Source organism: Nyctereutes procyonoides, unplaced genomic scaffold (genome assembly GCF_905146905.1).
Source record: "Nyctereutes procyonoides isolate TBG_1078 unplaced genomic scaffold, NYPRO_anot_genome, whole genome shotgun sequence".
Taxonomy (NCBI): Eukaryota; Metazoa; Chordata; class Mammalia; order Carnivora; family Canidae; genus Nyctereutes; species Nyctereutes procyonoides.
In genome coordinates, this window is record NW_026575049.1 from 27,137,551 (window position 1) to 27,157,777 (window position 20,227).

At 42.7% G+C, this 20,227-nt stretch overlaps 2 protein-coding genes and 1 pseudogene across 2 annotated transcripts in view; all 3 read left to right on the plus strand.

Moving 5' to 3' along the window:
* The window catches only part of FAM227A (family with sequence similarity 227 member A), a 74,343-nt gene that overhangs the window by 52,658 nt on the left and 1,458 nt on the right, over positions 1-20,227 (plus strand). The window contains exons 13-14 of the mRNA XM_055329425.1: positions 4,949-5,106; positions 7,182-7,334. Coding sequence (XP_055185400.1) covers positions 4,949-5,106; positions 7,182-7,334 — 311 coding nt within the window. The remainder of the gene's footprint in view (positions 1-4,948; positions 5,107-7,181; positions 7,335-20,227) is intronic.
* Positions 8,658-10,318, plus strand: LOC129512070 (non-POU domain-containing octamer-binding protein-like; annotated as a pseudogene).
* On the plus strand, positions 18,617-18,924 carry LOC129512071 (60S ribosomal protein L37-like). Its single transcript, XM_055329336.1, has one exon. It carries the CDS (start codon positions 18,634-18,636, stop codon positions 18,922-18,924), a length of 291 nt encoding a protein of 96 aa, XP_055185311.1. The 5' UTR covers positions 18,617-18,633.

Below are 20,227 nucleotides of genomic sequence, written 5' to 3' on the forward strand. Positions count from 1 at the left end.
TCTCTCTCTCTGTGCCTCTCATGAATAAATAAATCTTAAAAAAAAAAATGTTGACCTTTAAATCTTTAAGTTGCCGAGGGTAGAAGTTCTCATCTTCTATAACTTCTGCTGAATAAGGGCATAGAGATGTCCCTACCCATGGGTCAACATTAATCAGTTGGGGAATTTATGTTTATATAGGAGTTACAAAGGGTAGAGGCAGCCAAATCCAAGGTAGACAACATATATGGTTCCTGTGGGACAGATTTATAACTTATATAAGAAGTTAGTTGACAAGGTTTATAGTTCATAAATCAAGAGAATGTTACAGGTAATGCATTTAGATACTGGTGAGTGAAAAAGTAATAAGACATTGTATAGAGTATGATTCCATTTTTATTTTTGAAATATATTTCTGGTATAAGATTGGTATGTGCCTACCAGAAGGTTTGGAAGGATACCCAGAAAAGTGTTAATAGTATTTATTCTTAGGGATACAAATGGAAATGAGGGAGACTTTTATCTCTTACTTTATGCCTTTTTAAAATATTATATGAATTTTTCACAGTGAACATGAATTTATTTTGTAAAAAAAAAAGGTAATAATAGAGGCTTTCATCCTCAGAGATAGCAGAAAAATGATCTCTAAGTGTCAAAAACAAAAAAACAAAACAAAAAAAAAACTTCTAAAAAGGAAGTTCTGTTGGCCCAGAATGAGAAAGAGGACAGTCCCAGTTCAGAACATTTCATTTAACGTACATGCAGAGGGAGGGAGCTGGTTGGAGTCTGTACAGGAGTAATTAAAAGCACTAAGGATGTTTAGATTGGAGAAGACAAGACATAGAGAAGATCAAGGGCTCTCCTCCAATATTTTAAGGACTAGTCTGTTACACATGGTTCCGGAAGAAGATGGGTTGGAATTACAGAGTCAGATTTTTATCTAAGGTAAGAAAGAACTTCTAAGAGTCCAAGTTGTCATTTAAAACTAGCTTTACCCTCTGTCTCTGTGGCACACTGTCTCTTGGTCTTGTTCCAGCACTGGCTCTCAAACCAACTCATTCCTCTTGCCAGGTCTCTGATGCCAATGCTTCACTCTAGTTCCTACTCTGCCTTCCCCCTGCCCCTTGGATCTGATGTTTCAGAACTTCTCATCTTGCATATTGCCCAGCCTTTGCCCAGTGCTGTGGCTAGGAGCCAGCCCTTCCCACAACTATCCCCAGGTCCCTGTATCCAAGAGCCTTCCTCTCCCTCCCACCTGTGAGGAGAAATCCGATGCTTACCAACATGCTGAAGGTAGTGTGTTCCTTGTTTCCAAAGTTAGGGAAGCAAAAATGGACAGTTACCTGTTGAGAGTGTTATTGAAAGGAGGTATATTGGGATCCCTGGGTGGCGCAGCGGTTTGGCGCCTGCCTTTGGCCCAGGGCGCGATCCTGGAGACCCGGGATCGAATCCCACATCGGGCTCCCGGTGCATGGAGCCTGCTTCTCCCTCTGCCTGTGTTTCTGCCTCTCTCTCTCTCTCGCTCTCTGTGACTATCATAAATAAATAAAAAAATTAAAAAAAATTAAAAAAAAGAAAGGAGGTATATTAGTTGGAATTATTTGCTTATAAGTAACAAAAACCTGTCCTTGGCCAACTTGAGCAAAAACTGGAAGAACATTGAGTAGCTAGAAAGTCTGAAATTGAGTCCAAGGACCAGGAGAATAATCATGATAGTTTCAACCCTTGAACCATCTCTTCAAGGTGACGTGTCTGAAATGGGTGAACCCGGGCAGCCTGGATGGCTCAGTGGTTTAGTGCCGCCTTCGGCCCAGGGCCTGATCCCAGAGATCCAGGATCAAGTCCTGCGTCGGGCTCCCTGCTTGGAGCCTGCTTCTCTCTCTGCCTGTGTCTCTGCCTCTCTTTCTCTGTGTCTCTATGAATAAATAAATAAAATCTTAAAAAAAAAAAAAAAGAAATGGGTGAACTCCCATATTTTTTCAATCTATGTTTTACCTCACTCAAGACTCAAAATCCCAGGAGCAGGAGCTTTGACTGACCAAGCTTTGACTGTGCCCTGGCTCTAACTGGATAGGTGAGAGGCAGGCTCTGGCAGAGCTGTGAAGGCCTTTGAGGACCCTTCCAGTGGCCCTCACGGAAGAGCAAGACTTTTGACTTAAAGTCCCCTTAAACACAAATACAGTAGAGGACAGGCACAAGAATTGGGACCTGTTAGGAAAGGAGGATGGATCTTGGATTCACTTTAGAATTCTCTGGACTTTGAAAAAAAAAGTTTTCTAACTAAATAATTTCATTAAAGCAAAATAACTGCTATCTACCATCACCGTGATTTCATAGAAGAAAAGTCATTAATACAAAAAAGTAGAAAAGATAATCCCAGAATAAAAGAAAGATCTTAAAGTAAATAAGCTTACTTTATGTCAGATTTATTGCAATATTTTTTTTCCTTGTTGCCCTCATTTTGCTGGAGACCAGTAAACACAGATGAGTCCCTGATTTGGCAGTAGGTTTTTAGGGTTTTAGGAATCTTTGGGCCAAATGATCTGTTGGTTCCTTACTAGTCTCAGGTTTCTGTGATCACAATGGGATCTTGCTGTCAAATAGTAATTCTCCACTGGGGACAGGTTTGCCCCCTAGGAGACTTGGCTATGCCTGGACACCTTTCAGGTCATCACAACTGAAGAAGAAGTTAGAGTCCTACCAACTTCTAGAGACCAGGGATGCCGCTCAGCATCCTACTATATACAGGACAGGTCCCATCACAAAGTATTATCTGGCCTAACGTGTCAAAGTGATGACATTAGGAGACCATACTATAAATAGAAAAAAAAAACAAACAAACTCATGAAGCAATTAAAATGGAAAGTATAGAGAATAGTGCGCTCAGATGTTGTCACAGCCCTTATTCACGAGGCTGACTTTTTGAGTTAAATTATATATGCTTCTTTAAAATAAAATGTATTGGGATGCCTGGGTGGCTCAGCGGTTTAGTGCCGCCTTCAGCTCAGGGCGTGATCCTGGAGACCTGGGATTGAGTCCAATGTTGGGCTCCCTGCATGGAGCCTGCTCCTCCCTCTGCCTGTGTCTCTGCCTCTCTCTCTCTCTGTGTCTCCCATGAATAAATAAATAAATAAATAAATAAATAAATAAATAAATAAATAATCTTTTTAAAAATTAATTAATTGATTGATTGATTAAAATGTGTTATTTCTTTAAATGCAAAGATAGTACATAATCATTATTGACATTTTTGGAAAAAGGCAGAGGAATATAAGCAAGGAAAACAAATCACTCTTGGCCCCAGCCCATTCTTTCCTGAGATACTTCCTCTCAAATATAGCGTGTCCAAACCAGACTTTTTTTTTTAGATTTTATTTATTTATTCATGAGAGACAGAGAAAGAGAGATAGAGAAGCACAGGCAGAGGGAGAAGCAGGCTTCCTGAGGGAAGGGATCCTATCCACATAGGATCCTGGCTTCCTGACATGAGGCACAGGCAGAGGGAGAAGCAGGCTTCCTGAGGGAAGGGATCCTATCCATATAGGATCCTGGGATCATGACATGAGCCAAAGGCAGACATTCAACCACTGAGCCACCCATATGCCCTACAGCAGACTTTTTTTTTTTTACAGCAGACTTTTTGATTTTCCCACCCCACTAACCTGTCCCTTCCCCAATCCTCCCACCTGAAGCTACTAATACCTACGCTTTAGAGTCATCCTTGACTTCTCTTCTCCAGCAAATCCTGCCAATTCTGCTTTCACAGCATATTGCAAATGCCATCCTTCTCACCCCTCTCTGCAATTACTTGGCTCAGTCCCAGCCCAATACACGTCATCCCCAAAAGAGACCCCTTAACCACTCCTCTCAGCAGCTTTCACTCACAGCAGGCCTTTCTTTACACCTCAGTCAAAGGGAACAGTAGAAAAATTAATCCAATTATGTTGAACCCCAGCTCAAACCTTCCAGTGGCTTCCATCACACTTAGAAAAGATCCTCATTCCTATTTCCTCAGGGCCCTCCCTGACCACCTTATGGAAAAGATTCCTCTCCTCTCCAGTCTCTCTTCCCACCATCCTCCACCCCTTGTCCTGTTTGATTCTTATCTAAAGCACCTATTTTCCATAATGTCAAGTTATTCCTTTATTTATTATTATTCCTTTATTGTCTGTGTCTCAACTGTAATGCAAGCTCCATGGGGGCTGGAATTTGTCATTTTCTCAGCTCAATCTCTAGCACCCAGAACAGTATATATCCATGGTAATGACCCAATAAATATTTGCTGAATGAATCATTAACATTTTGGTAACTAATTAAAAAGAAAAAACCATTTTGGTAACTAAGCTTCCAGTCTCCTATCTTTTTTTTAAAACTGGTTTATTTCATAGAAAGTATATAATGCTATCTACCAGATTTCACATCTCAATTTTTTAATCCATTATATCTGAAGCAGTTTCTTAAGACCAATTCTTTATAAACATTTTAATAGCGGCATAACTATTCCTTGGGACAGAAATATCAATATTTTCTTGAACACTCAGGTTATTCTAACCTTTTGCTATATATATATATATATATATATATATATATATATATATATATATCTGTTGCGAGCATCTTGGTACTTAAATTATTTTTGTTTGATTTGGGTAATTTCAGGACACCTGGGTGGCTCAGCGGTTGAGCATCTGCCTTTGGCTCAGGGTGTGATCCTGGAGTCCTGGGATCGAGTCCCACATCTGGCTTCCTGCATGGAGCCTGCGTCTTCCTCTGCCTATGTCTCTGCCTCGGTGTGTGTGTGTGTCATGAATAAATAAATAAAATCTTTTAAAAAAATAATGTGGGGAATTTCCTTAGGATAGCATCCTAAAATTGTAGTTATTGGACAAAGAACATTGGTACCTTTACATTTCTTAACACATGCAGTAAAAATGACAATATATCATTTTTTTCACTCTTTCCTACTCAGTCTTACCCAGCCTGCAAAAGCCCTGAGCTGACTTCAAACTTCTTCAACATTTATGGGAAGAGCCCTCTGATTGTGCACTTCCTCCAGAACTACGCCAGTCTACAGCAGCATGGCAAAGACGTGTTGATAGTCAGGAGGGAAAAAACCAAGAGCATCCCATATCCTTTCCACCACGGGTTTCCTCCTTCCAGAAGCAATGGTGTAGAGAGGCACCCAGCCTTTAGCACAAGTGCCTGGCACATAGTATATGCCCATAAAGGGTAGCCATTGATATGAGCCTAAGGATCAGAATCTTGCTCATTTTAGTTCCAAGTCTGCCTCATGAACTGGCCACATTGGACCTTGAGCAAGTCAGATTTCCCTGGGTGCACAACCTCTTCTATGTGCCAGGGTGAAGGCTAAGTAGGTACTTGAACATGCTTTGCAGCTCAGTAATGCTTCCCAGATGTTCACTGACCCCAGAGTATGTATCAATCAGGATTTGAGTTCTAGGTGTGTGTTTCTTCTAACATTCTCTTCACACACATATATACCCCTCCTCTTGACCCACCAGCAAATCTCTGGCCCTGTTGTCATTTATCTTAAAGATTTGATAACCAACTCAGATCTTAAGAAAATAGATGTGACATGTTGGTGTCCTGAGTCCTAGCACTTTACTGTAGGGGGTCAAAATATGGAATCAAGTCAATCTGAACTCAAGAACCAACTCAATTGTTGACCAGCTAAGTAATCTTGGACAAGTTTCAGCCTCTCTCTGAGCCTCATTTTTTTAATCTATAAAATGGGATAACAACACCTGCCTTCTAGGGCTGTTATGCAGAGTACAGGCACGATAGCAATAAAGGCTTGGGATAGAGCCCAACAGGTAACAAGTGCTTGAAACATTACCTGTCTGCACATAGCTCCCCATCAGGAGGAGCTTTCAGAATGAGCTAGGTAGCACTTGCCCTGTAGAGCTCATATCCCCAAGTTATTTATAAGTCTATATGCAGAGAATAATAATAGCTTTATTATCTATAGATAATATCTATATAGATATTAATATCTATAGATAATAAAGATAACTTTATTATCTATAAAGCACTTTCTCATGGATCACCTCACTGCTCTGTGGACAGTGTAGTGTAGTAGAAGGAGCCTGGGTTGGGGATATACAGCCCAGCTCCATAATCCACTGGCCTTAAGATCTGTGCACAGCTTAACCTCTGAGCTCTATATCTTTTATTTCCTTCCTAAAGTAAGGAGAATTAGGGGCACCTGGGTGGTGCAGTTAGTTAAAGTGTCCAACTCTTGGTTTTGGCTCAGGTCATGATCTCAGGGTCATGGGATTGAGCCTCACTTCAGGCTCCATGCTCAGTGTGGATTCTATTTATCCTTCTCCCCCTGCTCTCTCTCTCTTCTTCTCTCTCTCTCAAATATATAAATAAATAGAATCTTGAAATAAAATAGAATAAAGGTAAGTATACCAAACCAATAGCATTACAGCCAGGAATAAATAGCATATGGCTGGTTCTAAATAAATAATAACTCATAATTATTATTAAATCATCTAAGGCAGGAATTACTATTCCTATTTTACAGAGAAGAAAATAGAAATGTAGAGGATGACATATCTTGACTGAAATCTCACTCCTGAGATTCTGACCCATCCCGAAGGGGTATAGAGGGTGGGGAAGGCACAGAAGATTTTTCAACATACAAACATAATATTGGGAATGAGGTCTTGGGACTGAAAGTTGGAATCCCTTCCTCTTCACCACAGTGATAATTAATAGAGTAAGAACTGTGTTTATTCTTTTTTTTTTTACTGAAGTATAGTTGACTTATATTAGTTTCAGGTGTATGACACAGTGATATGACAATTCTATACATTATGAACTGTTTCCCACACTAAGTATTTCCCACCTGTTACCATACAGAGTGAGAACTTTAGGTGGCAGTCTGAAAAAAGCATTTCCTAGCCCTTCCATTAGCTGGAGGAGAGAAAGGCTTTGTCAAAAGACCAAGTATGGCCTGGCCATAGGGGAGGATAGCTCCTTGCCTTCCCGAGTAGGCCATGGTCAGAGAGCAGGAGTCATTTCCTGCTCAGATTTCAGTGATCCGGTGGAGAAACAGGTCATTTCCCCCACTCTGGCATCTCACCCCCCTCTCCATGTAGGACGCCATCCTGCTGGTAACGCTCAAAGTCAATACCAACTGACAGTGTGGGGTCTTCCTTGACGGCAGATGCCACTGAGTCTGTCCTGACCTATGCCGAGGTCATCGACCTGACCCTGAGTAACATGAAGAAGCGGAAGGAAAACTTCCACCAACTGAACCGACTCCACTGGAATGAATGGAAATATTTTGATGAGTACCTAAAGGGACTGCAAGAAAACTTCCTCAGGTACTTAAGGGTTTTAGGAATGGGGCATTGTTTGAGCATCTGTCTTGTTGCATGTGATGATTAAAAGACAATTTTTTTTCAAGAGAATATTAAATCATTTATTGATTACACATGATAATGGATGATACACAAGCTTTAATCCCATATATAATTTTATCTGATACCATAATTCAATTTAGATATATTGCATAGGATGTGCCAACAATCATAATAACCAAATAAACTCCAGGACTTTGCTTGGGTGACCCTTTTAACGGTGAACTCCAGGTCACAACACATTAACTGTCAGTTCAACCACACCGAGGTTTGTGGAGACAATGGCTTCTGTGCCCAAGCAGGTTGCAAATAAATTTCAAATGGAACCTGGCATCACCCTGAAGGAATTCTAACTTCACACTTTTGGGGTAGTTTACCAAGATGGCTTCAGAGTAGACTAACTTTACACAGTATATTTTTAAAAAGACACATTTATTCAGCGTAAAAAATTTTTAAAAAAGATTTTATTTTTAAGTAATCTGTACACCTCAAACTCACAACCTCAGGAACAAGAGTTGTACACTCCACTGACCAAGCCAGCCAAGCACCCCTGCACAAGACAATTTCTTTTTTAAATGCATTTTAAATATGTATTTATTTTAATTTGAGAAAGAGCAGGAGTAAGAATGGGAGGTACAGAGGGAGAGGGAGAGAATCTGGAGCAGACTCCCTGCTGAGCATGGAGCCCAACCTGGGGCTCAATCTCACAACCTGAGCAAAACCAAGAAGTGGACACTTAACTGACTGTGCCACCCAGGCACCCCTGCATGTGACAATTTTTAATTGGAGGCCTAGCCCTGGGACTATCTCAAGCATATTCAGTTTTCTTGTGGTCAGAATGTAAATTCCAGAATAACAGAGAACAGATCTTTCTTTTAAAAATCCTATAAATTCTTCCAGTCTTTTCTCCTGGGCCCATATAGGAGTATCTGGGTTTTAGACTTTAATCTGGTTTTTAGACTTTGTTTTCCTACTTAGCAGCATATTATGGATATTTTCCTATGCCTTCTGACTTTTTCAATATTTTTATTTTATTTAGAAATTTTTCAGACCTGCCAGAAATGTTGAAAGGATAGTGCAGTGAACACCATATGCCCTCACTGTGTTTACCAATTATTTACATTTTGCCATTTCTCTCTCTGGTAATTAGGTCAAATTCAAATTTCCCCATTTTCCCCAAAAATATCTTTTTTTAGTTTTCCTTGCTGCTCCAGGACCCAATCAAAGATTGGGAATTCTAGGTCGCTGTTACTCTGAGGAGAGAACAGTTGGTAGTGGGGTGCAAAAATGCAGAGCAATAAAACCTTTAACTTGGAGAAGCAAAACCATACTCTAAGGAAGCAGCAGCAGCACCAGCACCAGCAGCACCAGCAGCACCAACAGCAGCAGCCACCACCGCCACCACCGCCACCAATACCTGCAAATGGGCAACAAGCCAGCAGCCAAAATGAAGGCTTGACTATTGACCCAAAGAATTTTAGAAAACCAGGAGAGAAGACCTTCACCCAACATAGCTGGCTCTTTGTGGGCAATCTTCCTCCTGATATCACTGCAGAGGAGATGAGGAAACTATTTGAGAAATATGGGAAAGCAGGCAAAGTCTTCATTCATAAGGATAAGTGCTTTGGTTTTATCCACTTGGAAACATGAACCTTAGTGGAGATTGCCAAAGTAGAATTGGGCAACATGCCACTTTGTGGAAAGCAGCTGCATGTGTGCTTTGCCTGCATCCCTCACGATCCAAAACCTTCCTCAGTATGTTTCCAATGAACTGCTGGAGGAAGCCTTTTCCATGTTTGGCCAGGTGGAGAGGGCTGTAGTCATCGTGGATGATCGAGGAAGGCCCTCAGGAAAAGGCATTGTTGAATTCTCAGGGAAGTCGGCTGCTTGGAAAGCTCTGGACAGGTGCAGTGAAGGCTCCTTCTTGCTAACCACATTTCCTCGGCCTGTGACTGTGGAACCCATGGCCCAGTTGGATGATGAAGAGGGACTTCCAGAGGGGATATAGTTTTTCTTTTCAGAGAAACTGGTTATAAAGAACCAGCAATTTCACAATTAGCAAGAGCAGCCACCCAGATTTGCACAGCCTGGCTTCTTGGAGTATGAGTATGCCATGCGCTGGAAGTCACTGATTGAGATGGAGAAGCAGGGCAGCCCCGGTGGCGCAGCGGTTTAGTACCGCCTACAGCCTGGGGTGTGGTCCTGGAGATCCGGGGATCAAGTCCCATGTCGGGTTCCCTGCGTGGAGCCTGCTTCTCCCTCTGCCTGTGTCCCAGCCATTCTCTCTCTCTCTCTCTCTCTCTCTCTCAATAAGTAAGTAAATAAATAAATAAAAATTTTTTAAAAAGTTTAAAAAAAAAAAGAGAGAGAGATGGAGAAGCAGCAGCAGGACCAAGTGGACCACAACATCAAGGAAGCTCGTGAGAAGCTGGAGATGGAGATGGAGGCTGCTTGCCATGAGCACCAGGTCATGATGAGACAGAATTTGATGAGGCGTCAAGAAGAACTTAGGAGGATGGAAGAGCTGCACAACCAAGAAGTGCAAAAACGAAAGCAACTGCAGCTCAGGCAGGAGGAGGCGTGCAGGCGCTGAAGGGAAGAGATGCAGTGGCAACAGGAAGAAATGATGCAGCGACAGCAGGAAGGATTCAAGGGAACATTCCCTGATGCGAGAGAACAGGAGTTATGGATGGGCCAGATGGCTATGGAAGGTGCTATGGGCATAAACAACAGAGGTGCCACGCCCCCTGCTCCAGTGCCAGCTGGTAGCCCAGCTCCTCCAGGACCTGCCACTACAATGCCAGATGGAACCTTGTGATTGACCCCACCAACAACAACGCTTTGGCCAGGCTGCTACAATGGAAGGAATTGGGGCAATTGGTGGAACCCCTCCTGCATTTAACCGTGCAGCTTCTGGAGCTGAATTTGCTCCAAACAAACGTCGCTGATACTAATAAAAATTTCAATGTCTAGTTTCCCAAAAACCCTTAAAAGAAGGACCCTTTTTGGACTACCCAGAATTCTGGCCTGGAAAAGTGTTAGGGATTCCTCCCAATAGTTAAGTCGTCCTTGCCTGTACTACTCTGAGGGAGTTTACTGGAGGCTGAGGGCAAGGAAGGGGCAACAGTTAACAAATCAGGTTTGTGTGGTATATTGTTTAACTAATTGATTCTGTGTGGTGCATTCCTGAAGCCTCATGTGATTGTTGAGGGTCTTGGGGGGGTGGAACCATGGCAAAATGGATCTAGTTAGAGCCCCATTAATCTTGAACATTCCATTCTTGTCCATCCTGTTCTTTTTGCTTTCTCATTCTTTTTTTTTTTTTTTTTTAAGATTTTATTTATTTATTCATGAGAGACACAGAGGGAGCGAGAGGCAGAGGGAAAAGCAGGCTCCACGCAGGGAGCCCGACGCGGGACTCAATCCTGGGACTCCAGAATCATGTCCTGGGCCAAAGGCAGGCGCTAAACCGCTGAGCCACTCAGGGATCCCATGCTTTCTCGTTCTTAAATCCTCCAACCCCATAGACACTGCGACATACATCACAAAAACAAACATCCCCCAATTACTTTAACCCCATTCCATTCACTCACAGGTGGGAATTCAGGCAAATGTCCACAGAGGCCACAGACAACATACATATGATTCTGTTATATCCCGTATATTAACCCCTTCAGGTCCTTTTTTTTTTTAAGATTTATTTATTTATGATAGACATAGAGAGAGAGAGGGAGAGAGGCAGAGACACAGGAGGAGGGAGAAGCGGGCTCCATGCCGGGAGCCCGATGCGGGACTCGATCCCGGGACTCCAGGATCGCGCCCTGGGCCAAAGGCAGGCGCTAAACCGCTGAGCCACCCAGGGATCCCCCCCACTTCATGTCCTAAGGAAGACCTTTCTCTTAGAGATTTTCATTTTAGTGTATCTTTAAAAAATCTTGTGTTAAGTTGCCTCCATCTTTTAGGGACCTGGTAAGGACAACCCAGGAATGGCCCTTTTATGTCTATGATGCTGTTCACAGCTTTTCTTGATAGGCCTAGTACAATCTTGGGAACAGGGCTGCTGTATGCTGAAGGCCAGGCAGTAGCTCTTAGCCTTGGCTATCTTAGGTAGTTATGCCGTGCATTTTTTTTTATTGCTGTACCATGTTGGATTTGTCCCTGATATCCTTGGAGTTTTTCTGAGAAATGGAGCAGTAATGCAGCATCAACTTATTAAAATACGTTTTAAGCCTTTAAAAAAAAAAAGATTGGGAATTATATTTTGTATAGAAAATGTTGTTGTATCTCTTTGGTGCCTTTTCATCTATACCAGTGCCCTGCCCCCACCTTTGTTGTTATTCCCTGAATCAATTATTACATTATTAATTTTTTTATGACAGACTTTTTTGAAAAGCTCAAGCCACATTCTGGATTTTTCTGATTATTTCTTCAGAGTATAATTTAACTTATTCCAAAATGCCCTGTATTTCTTTTAAACTGGACATTGGGGATATACTAGATGCTTGAGAGGATTCGGGGAAGATCTTTTCACTGAGAATACCTCATAGATGATGTTGTATATGCTCACCACACTGCATCAGGAGATGCTCAGTGTCAGGTCAGCCAGCTCAGCCAGATAGATGGTTTCTTCCAGACCTCTCCACTGTAAGATTCCTGTTTTACATAGTTAGTCTGTAATAAGTGGTATGACTCTTTTTTTTTTTTTTAAGATTTTATTTATTCATGAGAGAGGCAGAGACTCAGGCAGAGGAAGAAGCAGGCTCCATGCAGGAAGCCCAATGTGGGACTCGATCCCGGAGTCTCCGGGATCATGCCCTGAGCCAAAGGCAGATGCTCAACTGCTGAGTCACCCCAGTGTCCCAAGTGGTGTGATTCTTTGAGACTGAATGAACCTGCTCTCCCCAAACCTTCACCCAGTAGTTTTAACATCATTGATGGTCTTTGCCTGAATCAATTATTTTATTCAGGGTTGTACCTGACTTTCTACTTCCACCATCCCTTCTGCATTTATCAGCTGACACTTTTCTCTATAAAGAAGAACTTGCCTTCTTTTTCTCCTTATCTCCCCCTCATGTCTTCTCTGCCTGATAATATTCTCATGTGGACATCCTGGCTGCAAAAGAAGCTTAGGAAATATTTGGCAAAGAAAAATGAGATTTCCATGCCTAGACCAGAGTGGAATTTCATTACCCAAAATAACACTGGATTTGGTTATCAAGGGAAAAAGGGGGGATTGCTGGGTTTTTTTTGTTTTTTTGGTCCAATATCTGCCATCATAGGAGAGAAAGAAAACAATAAGCACATAGGTAACTTTGTTTTACAAAGTGATACAGCTGAGTTATTCCCAAATTATGATACACACATAAAAGCCTGTTGAGCAGCAGCACCACAAAAATGCATTTCAGCCTAAATGTTCATCAAAAGGTGATTGGTTAACAAGGTATCATATGTGCAAACTCTGCAGTGAAGAAAAATGGTCATGTTGATCTAGTAGTCTTCTTTTATAAGGAAAAATGGTCATGACATATTATTGGACAAAAAAAAATCAGGATATGAAATAGTGTGTGTAAGAGGCACAGCTGTTTATCCCCATTTTACAGAAGCCAAGGCCAAGGACAGAACCTTAGAGAGCCACCACATATGTATGGAGGGCAAAATATGGGGCTGAGGAGAGGAGTGGCCACAGGGAAAGAAGAGCCTGTATGTAAAGGTGCACCAATACTGATGCTGAGGGAAGAAAGGGCTAGGGGAAGCAGTGATCAGCAGTTGGGGTTCCAGATGCAGACTCATGGGGCTGAGACAAGTTTAGTGATTTGGTAGAGAGGGGTCTTCACAGGCCTGAAGTCACACACTGGAGCATGGAGCATTAGGGAGAAGGTATGGCTCCCCATGGTGACTGAGATTACTAGAAAGCAGAAGGAGCAAAATTTGGCACCAAAAAAGGCAAGATTGGATGGTAACAAGTCTGTTTCAGTGTAAAGTGGGAGACCCAAGCCTGTGTGAAGGGGGAAGGATTGGAGAGATGCAGGTGATGGTCAGGACTGGGGAAGGGGGAGGACCCATTCTTTTTTTTTTTTTTTTTTTAATTTTTATTTACTTGAGAGGGAGAGAGAACACGAGTGAAGGGAGGGGCTGGGCTAGGGGAGAAGCAGACTCTCCACTGAGCAGGGAGCTTGACACAGGGCTCTATCCCAGGACCCTGAGATCATAACCTGAGCTGAAGGTAGATGCTTAACCAACTGAGCCACCCAGGTGCCCCCATAGGAACTGCTCTTTAGGGTTCTGTGTTTTTGCATCTGTTACTATAGTTCATTATGCTTTGTTTCTTCTATATTTCACTCATTGTTCCAACAAGTATTTTCAGCAACTTCTATGCACCAGGTGTTACCTGTTGCGTATATTTTGTGATGTCTGTCTCTCCCAATAGTTGTTAACAATCCTTGAAGGTGGGATCCTTGGAATGGTGGAGGCTTAGGATTTTTTACTTACTAGCTCTGTGACATTGGACCAGTCACATATATGGCGGAGCTTCCATTCCTTTGTTGGTTAAATGAAGATAGATAGTATTTCCTACCTTGGAGAGTTGTTCTGATCAAGTAAAATAAGGCACATAAAGTCTATTTATAGGATCAAGCCCATAGTAAGTAATTCTATCACTTAGAATTAGGTTTAGCTTCAAGTGACAGAAGAACTCAAAATAGTAGCTAAAACAAGATGCAAGGGCACCTGGGTGGCTCAGTGGTTGAGAGGAGTCTGTCTTTGGCTCAGGTGATGATCCCAGGGTCCTGGGATCAAGTCCCACATTAGGCTCCCCACCGGGAGCCTACCTCTCCCTCTCCCTATGTCTCTGCCTCTCTATGTCTCTCATGAATAAATAAATAAAAATCTTAAAAAAATAGAATAAGCAAATCTATTTTTATTATTTAAAAAGGAGTTCAGGAGATATGGCAGGTCACAGTCTCAGGGACCCAAGCCCCTTTTGTCTTATTTCTCCATAATCCTTTGCCCATGATTTAGCCTCTTAGTGCTCAGACTCCAGCCATCAGGTCTATATTCCAGCCAATAGAAGGGAAGATGAGTCCAAAGAAATGCATTCCTCCTGTTAGTCACAAATAAACCTTCCATTTTTCATTCCATTGGCCAGAACTTAGCCCCTATAGTTATACATAGCTATGGCATTAGCAAGGCAAAAATAATTTAGGGCTAATATTAAACTTATTCAAGATTAAGTCTACAGCATATATGCTTCAGAAATATATAAGGATATCCTTGTTTAATAAAGGAATCCTTATTAGGTGAATTATAGTATAGGTATTATAGGTCAGTAAAAACTTTGTAATTATGTGTTAGCTAATCTCTTTGCTAAATATTTTCACTTTTTTTTTTAAGATTTATTTATTTATTCAGTCAGAGAGAGCAAGAGAGAAGCAGAGACACAAGCAGAGGGAGAAGCAGGCTCCATGCAGGAAGCCCGATGCGGGACTCGATCCCGGGTCTCCAGGATCACACCCTGGGCTGCAGGCGGCGCTAAACTGCTGCACCACCAGGGCTGCCTCAATATTTTCACTTTTTGTTGGATAAGGCATAATCAAGAAGCTCAGCATGCCTTCTGTTAATAAATTGATTCTTAGAATTTTGTTTACAAAAGAAAATGGTGGCCTTAAAACACATCTGTGTTATCAAGGGCACCTGGGTAGCTCAGTCAGTTAAGCTTTTGACTCTTGTTTTTGGCTCAGCTCATGATCTAAGTATCCTGGGATGGGGCCTTATGTTGGGCTCCACCCTCAGTGGAGAGTCTGCTTGAGATTCTCTCTCTCTCACTCTCTGCCTCTTCTCTGACCCCCTGCATGTGCTCACACATACTCTCTCTTTCTCAAATATATCTTAAAAAAAAGAACACACATCTGTGCTGTTAGACATCAGGGCAGGACTACCCTCGGGGTATGATTGAGTAGGGTTTGGATGAGGGAGCTCCTGGGTAGCTGGCAGTATTCTGTTTCTTAATCTGGTGCTGGTTACATGAGTGTGCTCAGTACACGAAAACTCATTGAGCTGTGCATTTAGAGTATGAACTCTTTGGTATCTGTGTTCCAAAGGAACATATTAAGGAACTCACTATATTGGGGCATTGCTTTTCTTTGTAGATGTTATAATGGTTTTGTAGTTACCTTATTTTTAAGAGTCATGTCTGAAAGAGTTATCTAATGAAATGTTTATGGATGAAATGACATGGTATCTAGGATTTGCTTTTAAAAATCACCCATTTGGGCAGCCCGGGTGGCTCAGTGGGTGGCTCAGTGGTTTTGGGCCGCCTTCAGCCAAGGGCCTGATCTGGAATCCTGGGATCGAGTCCCACACCGGGCTCCCTTCATGGAGCCTGCTTCTCCCTCTGCCTGTGTCTCTGCCTCTCTCTCTGTCTCTCATGAATAAATAAATAAAATCTTAAAAAAAAAATAAAATCACCCATTTGGGGTGGGGATGGTAGGGGTGCAAAAGGAGTAGTGGATAATTCAAGATTAGCCTTGTGTTGATAACTATTGAAGCTAGGTAATGGGTAAATGGTGTTGATTATGCAGTTTTCTTTAGTTCTGTTTATTTTTTGAAGCTTTGGCCATAACAAAAACAAAAGGTGCAAATGCCCTATAGAATATTACTTTTAGGAGGGTTAGAACTCTTTTGGGACCTCAGTTACCACTTATTTCCCAAATAGAGCCTATCAGTTAGGAGCACTGGCTTTGAAGTTAGACTGACGTTCCGTTTATGAATCACTTAGTGTGTGTAAGGCTTGGATACCAGCACAGGACTCAGAGTTGAAAGTCTGCAGCTGGGGAGACCTGGAGCAGTCCCCCTTAGAAAAGGCAATCCAGGGGTCATCCCGGGTAGCTCAGTGGTTTAGCACCGTCTTCGGCCCAGGGCGTGATCCTGGGGACCCGGGATCGAGTCCCACGTCAGGCTCCCTGCATGGAGCCTGCTTCTCCCTCTGCCTCTCTCACGCGCGCTCTCTCTCTGTCTCTCATGAATAAATAAAAATCTTAAAAAAAAAAAAAAGGGCACTTGGGTGGCTCAGTTGGTTAAGTATCTGCCTTCTTCAGCTCAGGTCATGATCCCAGGACCATGATTAAGTCCTGCATTAGGCTCCCTGCTCAGCCGGGAGCCTGCTTCTCCCTCTTCCTCTGCCTGCTGCTTTGCCTACTTGTGTTCTCTCTCTCTCTCTCTCTCTCTCTCTCTCTCTCTGTCAAATAATTAATTAAGTAATTAAGTAATTAAAAGAAAAGAAAAAGAATGAAAAGACAATCCAGGAGTCTCGGCTGTAGGTAGAGGAAGAGCCTAGTTTGCACGTTGCAGGTGGATCATGCATTGAGTGAGATGGGGCCCGGGGCCATAAACACCTAATAAGTTCTGGCTGCTGGAGAACTTCATTTACATGAGAGTCTAAAGCCCTGATCCTCAAACTTATCTGGGGGCAGAGCACTCCCAATTCAGAATCCTCTTTGCAGAACTCTATGAGATATTTCAAAATATGATTCTGTCACAAACTAAAGATGCTTTTTCTAGTAGAAAATATGAGTCTAAGGCATGTGCAGGCTTCAACATCTCAAGAAATAACAATATAGAAAATAAGTTATATCAGTGTTTTTTCTGTTAGAAAATGTGATCATTGGAGGGCACCTGGGTGGCTCAGTGGGTGAGCGTCTGCCTTTGGCTAAGGTCGTGATCCCGGGGTCCTGGGATCGAGTCCCACATCGAGCTCCCCACAGGGAGCCTGCTTCTCCCTCTGCCTGTGTCTCTGCCTCTTTCTCTCTCTGTGTCTCTCATGAATAAATAAAAAAAAAAAAAAAAGGAAATGTGATCATTGGGGTGCCTGGGTGGCTCAGTGGATGAAGCAGCTGCCTTCAGCTCAGGTCATGATCCCAGGGACCAGGGATGGAACCCAGTGTCAGGGTCTCTGCTCAGCTGGGAGTCTGCTTCTCTCTCTCCCTCTGACCCTCCCCATGCTTGTGTTCTCTCTTGCTCATTCTCTCTCTCAAATAAATAAATAAGATCTTTAAAAAAGAAAAGAAAAGAAAGGAAAGAAAGAAAGAAAAAGAAAGAAAGAAAATGCGACCATAACAAGGACAAATGCAATTTGCTGCTCTTCTTTGCCTCTTCGTCGCAACCACAAGCAGGCTCCCCAGGGGTAAGAAAAAGTTGTGGCAGAAGATCCCAAAAGTAAGAATGTTGTGTCAACCGAATTTCTTCCTTTGACTTGGGAAAAATGCCCATTGTTGGAATAGCCATTGGTTTTGATACAGGCAGGTTGAGTCTAAGGGACTGAGGAGAGTCCCCAACACGGCCAAGAGGGTCCTTGGCTTCACACAGGATAGAAATCAAATGTAAGCCAAAGAAAGTGAAAACAGAGTTAATTGAATAGTATAAATGATGGGTAGAGAATAGCAGACAGAACGTTTGGGAGACTTGGAAAGGAAAGGAGAATGAGTCTTGTCAGTGCCTGGGGTTAGGGAGTTTACACTGGAAAGGGGTCTAGGGTTCTTGTTTCTTTAGGAGTCGAAAATAGGGCCCAACCAGAGGTAAGTGCCAGGTGAGCAACAGGCATTTTTTTAAAGATTTTATTGATTTATTCATGAGAGACAGAGAGAGAGAGAGAGAGAGAGAGAGAGAGGCAGACACACAGGCAGAGGGAGAAGCAGGCTCCATGCAGGGAGTCTGATGTGGGACTCAATCCTGGGTCTCCAGGATCAGGCCCTGGGCTGAAGGCGGCGCTAAACCGCTGAGCCACCTGGGCTGCCCAACAGGCATTATTCCATCAATTACCAAAGGTAGGGGTATTGATGCCAGTGTCAGCCTGGAACTTATTTGAAATCTGGTTCTTAGACATTATTAGGTGTTTGCGGCGCCTGGGCAAAATTTAGAGGATTAACTTTCTTGCTTCCCCCTCAAAGTGGGAACATAGCTTTTTTGACTTATTCTGAAATGGGGCCTAGTAGAAAAACAGCAGAGATAGAGCCTTTCTAAAATGGGAGTCCCTTCAGGGGCACCTGGGTGGTGAGTCTGTTGAGTGTCCATCAGATTGTGATCTCAGGTTGTAGGATCAAGGTCTGTGTTGGGCTCTGCCCTCAGCACGGAGTCTGCTTGTCTCTCTCTCTACTCCTCCCCCTACTTGCATGCATGCTTACTCTCTCTCTCTCTTTCACTCTCCAATCAATCAATTAACTTTTAAAATCTTAAAAATAGGGGAGCCTGGGGGGTCTGCCGCGGAAACAAGATGACGAAGGGGACGTCATCGTTCGGAAAGCGTCGCGATAAGACGCACACGTTGTGCCGCCGCTGTGGCTCTAAGGCCTACCACCTTCAGAAGTCCACCTGCGGCAAGTGTGGCTACCCTGCCAAGCGGAAGAGAAAGCATAACTGGAGTGCCAAGGCTAAAAGACGGAATACCACTGGGACCTGTCGAATGAGGCACCTAAAAATTGTATACCGCAGATTCAGGCATGGATTCCGTGAAGGAACGACACAGCCCAAGAGGGCAGCTGTTGCAGCATCCAGTTCATCTTAAGGATTTCAACGATTAGTCAAAATAAACGTTCTGGTTTAAAAAAAAAAAGAAAGAAATAGGGGAGCCTGGGTGGCTCAGTCAGTTGAGCATGTGACTTCAGTTTAGGTCATGGTCTCAGGGTCCTAGGATGGAGCTGATGTTAGACCCCATGCTCAGTGGGGAGTCTGTCTCTTCTTCTGCCCCTCCCCCCATTCATGCTTTTACTCTCTCTGAAATAAATAAATAAAATCTTTAAAATAAATAAAATAAAATAGTCCCTTCAGCTTCCCTACCTCAGTTTAGGCCAAGATCAATGCTATTTTTTAATATCAGTCTTTATCTATCTTCCATCAATAGAGAAGTCTATGACAGAATCTTAATTCACACAAATACATTTTTATTGTTATTTTGCCTACCTTGAGTGCCCATAACCTGCTTCTTCATCAAATGTCTACTCACATTTCAAAAGGCAGCCAGTGTATCACCCAATTTGGCATTTCCGTTGTGTACCCCATGCTTATCTGAACACACTCCAGTGAAAACCGTCTAGAACACCAGCAACAGCAGCTGGCATCTCTCAAGCACTTCCTTTGTTTATTGTGTACCAGACGCTGAGCTAAGCACTTGACCTATGGTAACCCAGACCTCACTACAACCCTAGGTTATATTTTTTAAAATATTTTTTAAAAAAAGATTTGTAATTAATTTGACAGAAAGAGAGAGAGAGGGAGAAAGACAGCACGAGCAGGGGGAGGGGCAGAGGGAGAAGCAGACTCCCTACTGAGCAGGGAGCCCACTGCAGGGCTCCATCCCAGGACCCCAGGATCATGACCTGAGCGGAAGGCAGATGCTTAACCGACTGTGCCACCCAGGCACCCCTACCCTAGATTCTATTATCTTCTCTCCACACTGGCGGGGAGAAGTTAAGTAATTTGCCTAAAGGCACACAGTAAGCAACAGCTCCCCAACTTGAAATCAGCTTGCCTTCCAAATTCAGCTTTCTTTTAGATTGTTGATTTCTTCTCCTGTCCTCCTAATTTGAATATATGTTCCCTGAATTCAGGGACCATTTCTTCTTCCTCTCTGTGTCCCCAAGGACTGATATGACCCCTAGCACACAACACAGGCTCCAGACTGTTTCTGCTATGTAGTCATCTCTCTGTTTTAGTCAGTTGCTCTTGAATGAATCAGTTTGTAAATATTTGTTTCTCTTTACATATGAAAAAAAGGAGTGAAAAGGTCATGCTGACTCTTTTTTTTTTAATATTTTATTTATTTATGCATGAGAGACATATATAGAGAGAGGCAGAGACACAGGCAGAGG

What these genes read in the sequence shown, in the direction of transcription:
- LOC129512071 (XM_055329336.1), top strand. Translation starts at nt 18,634, where the DNA reads ATGACGAAGGGGACGTCATCGTTCGGAAAGCGTCGCGATAAGACGCAC.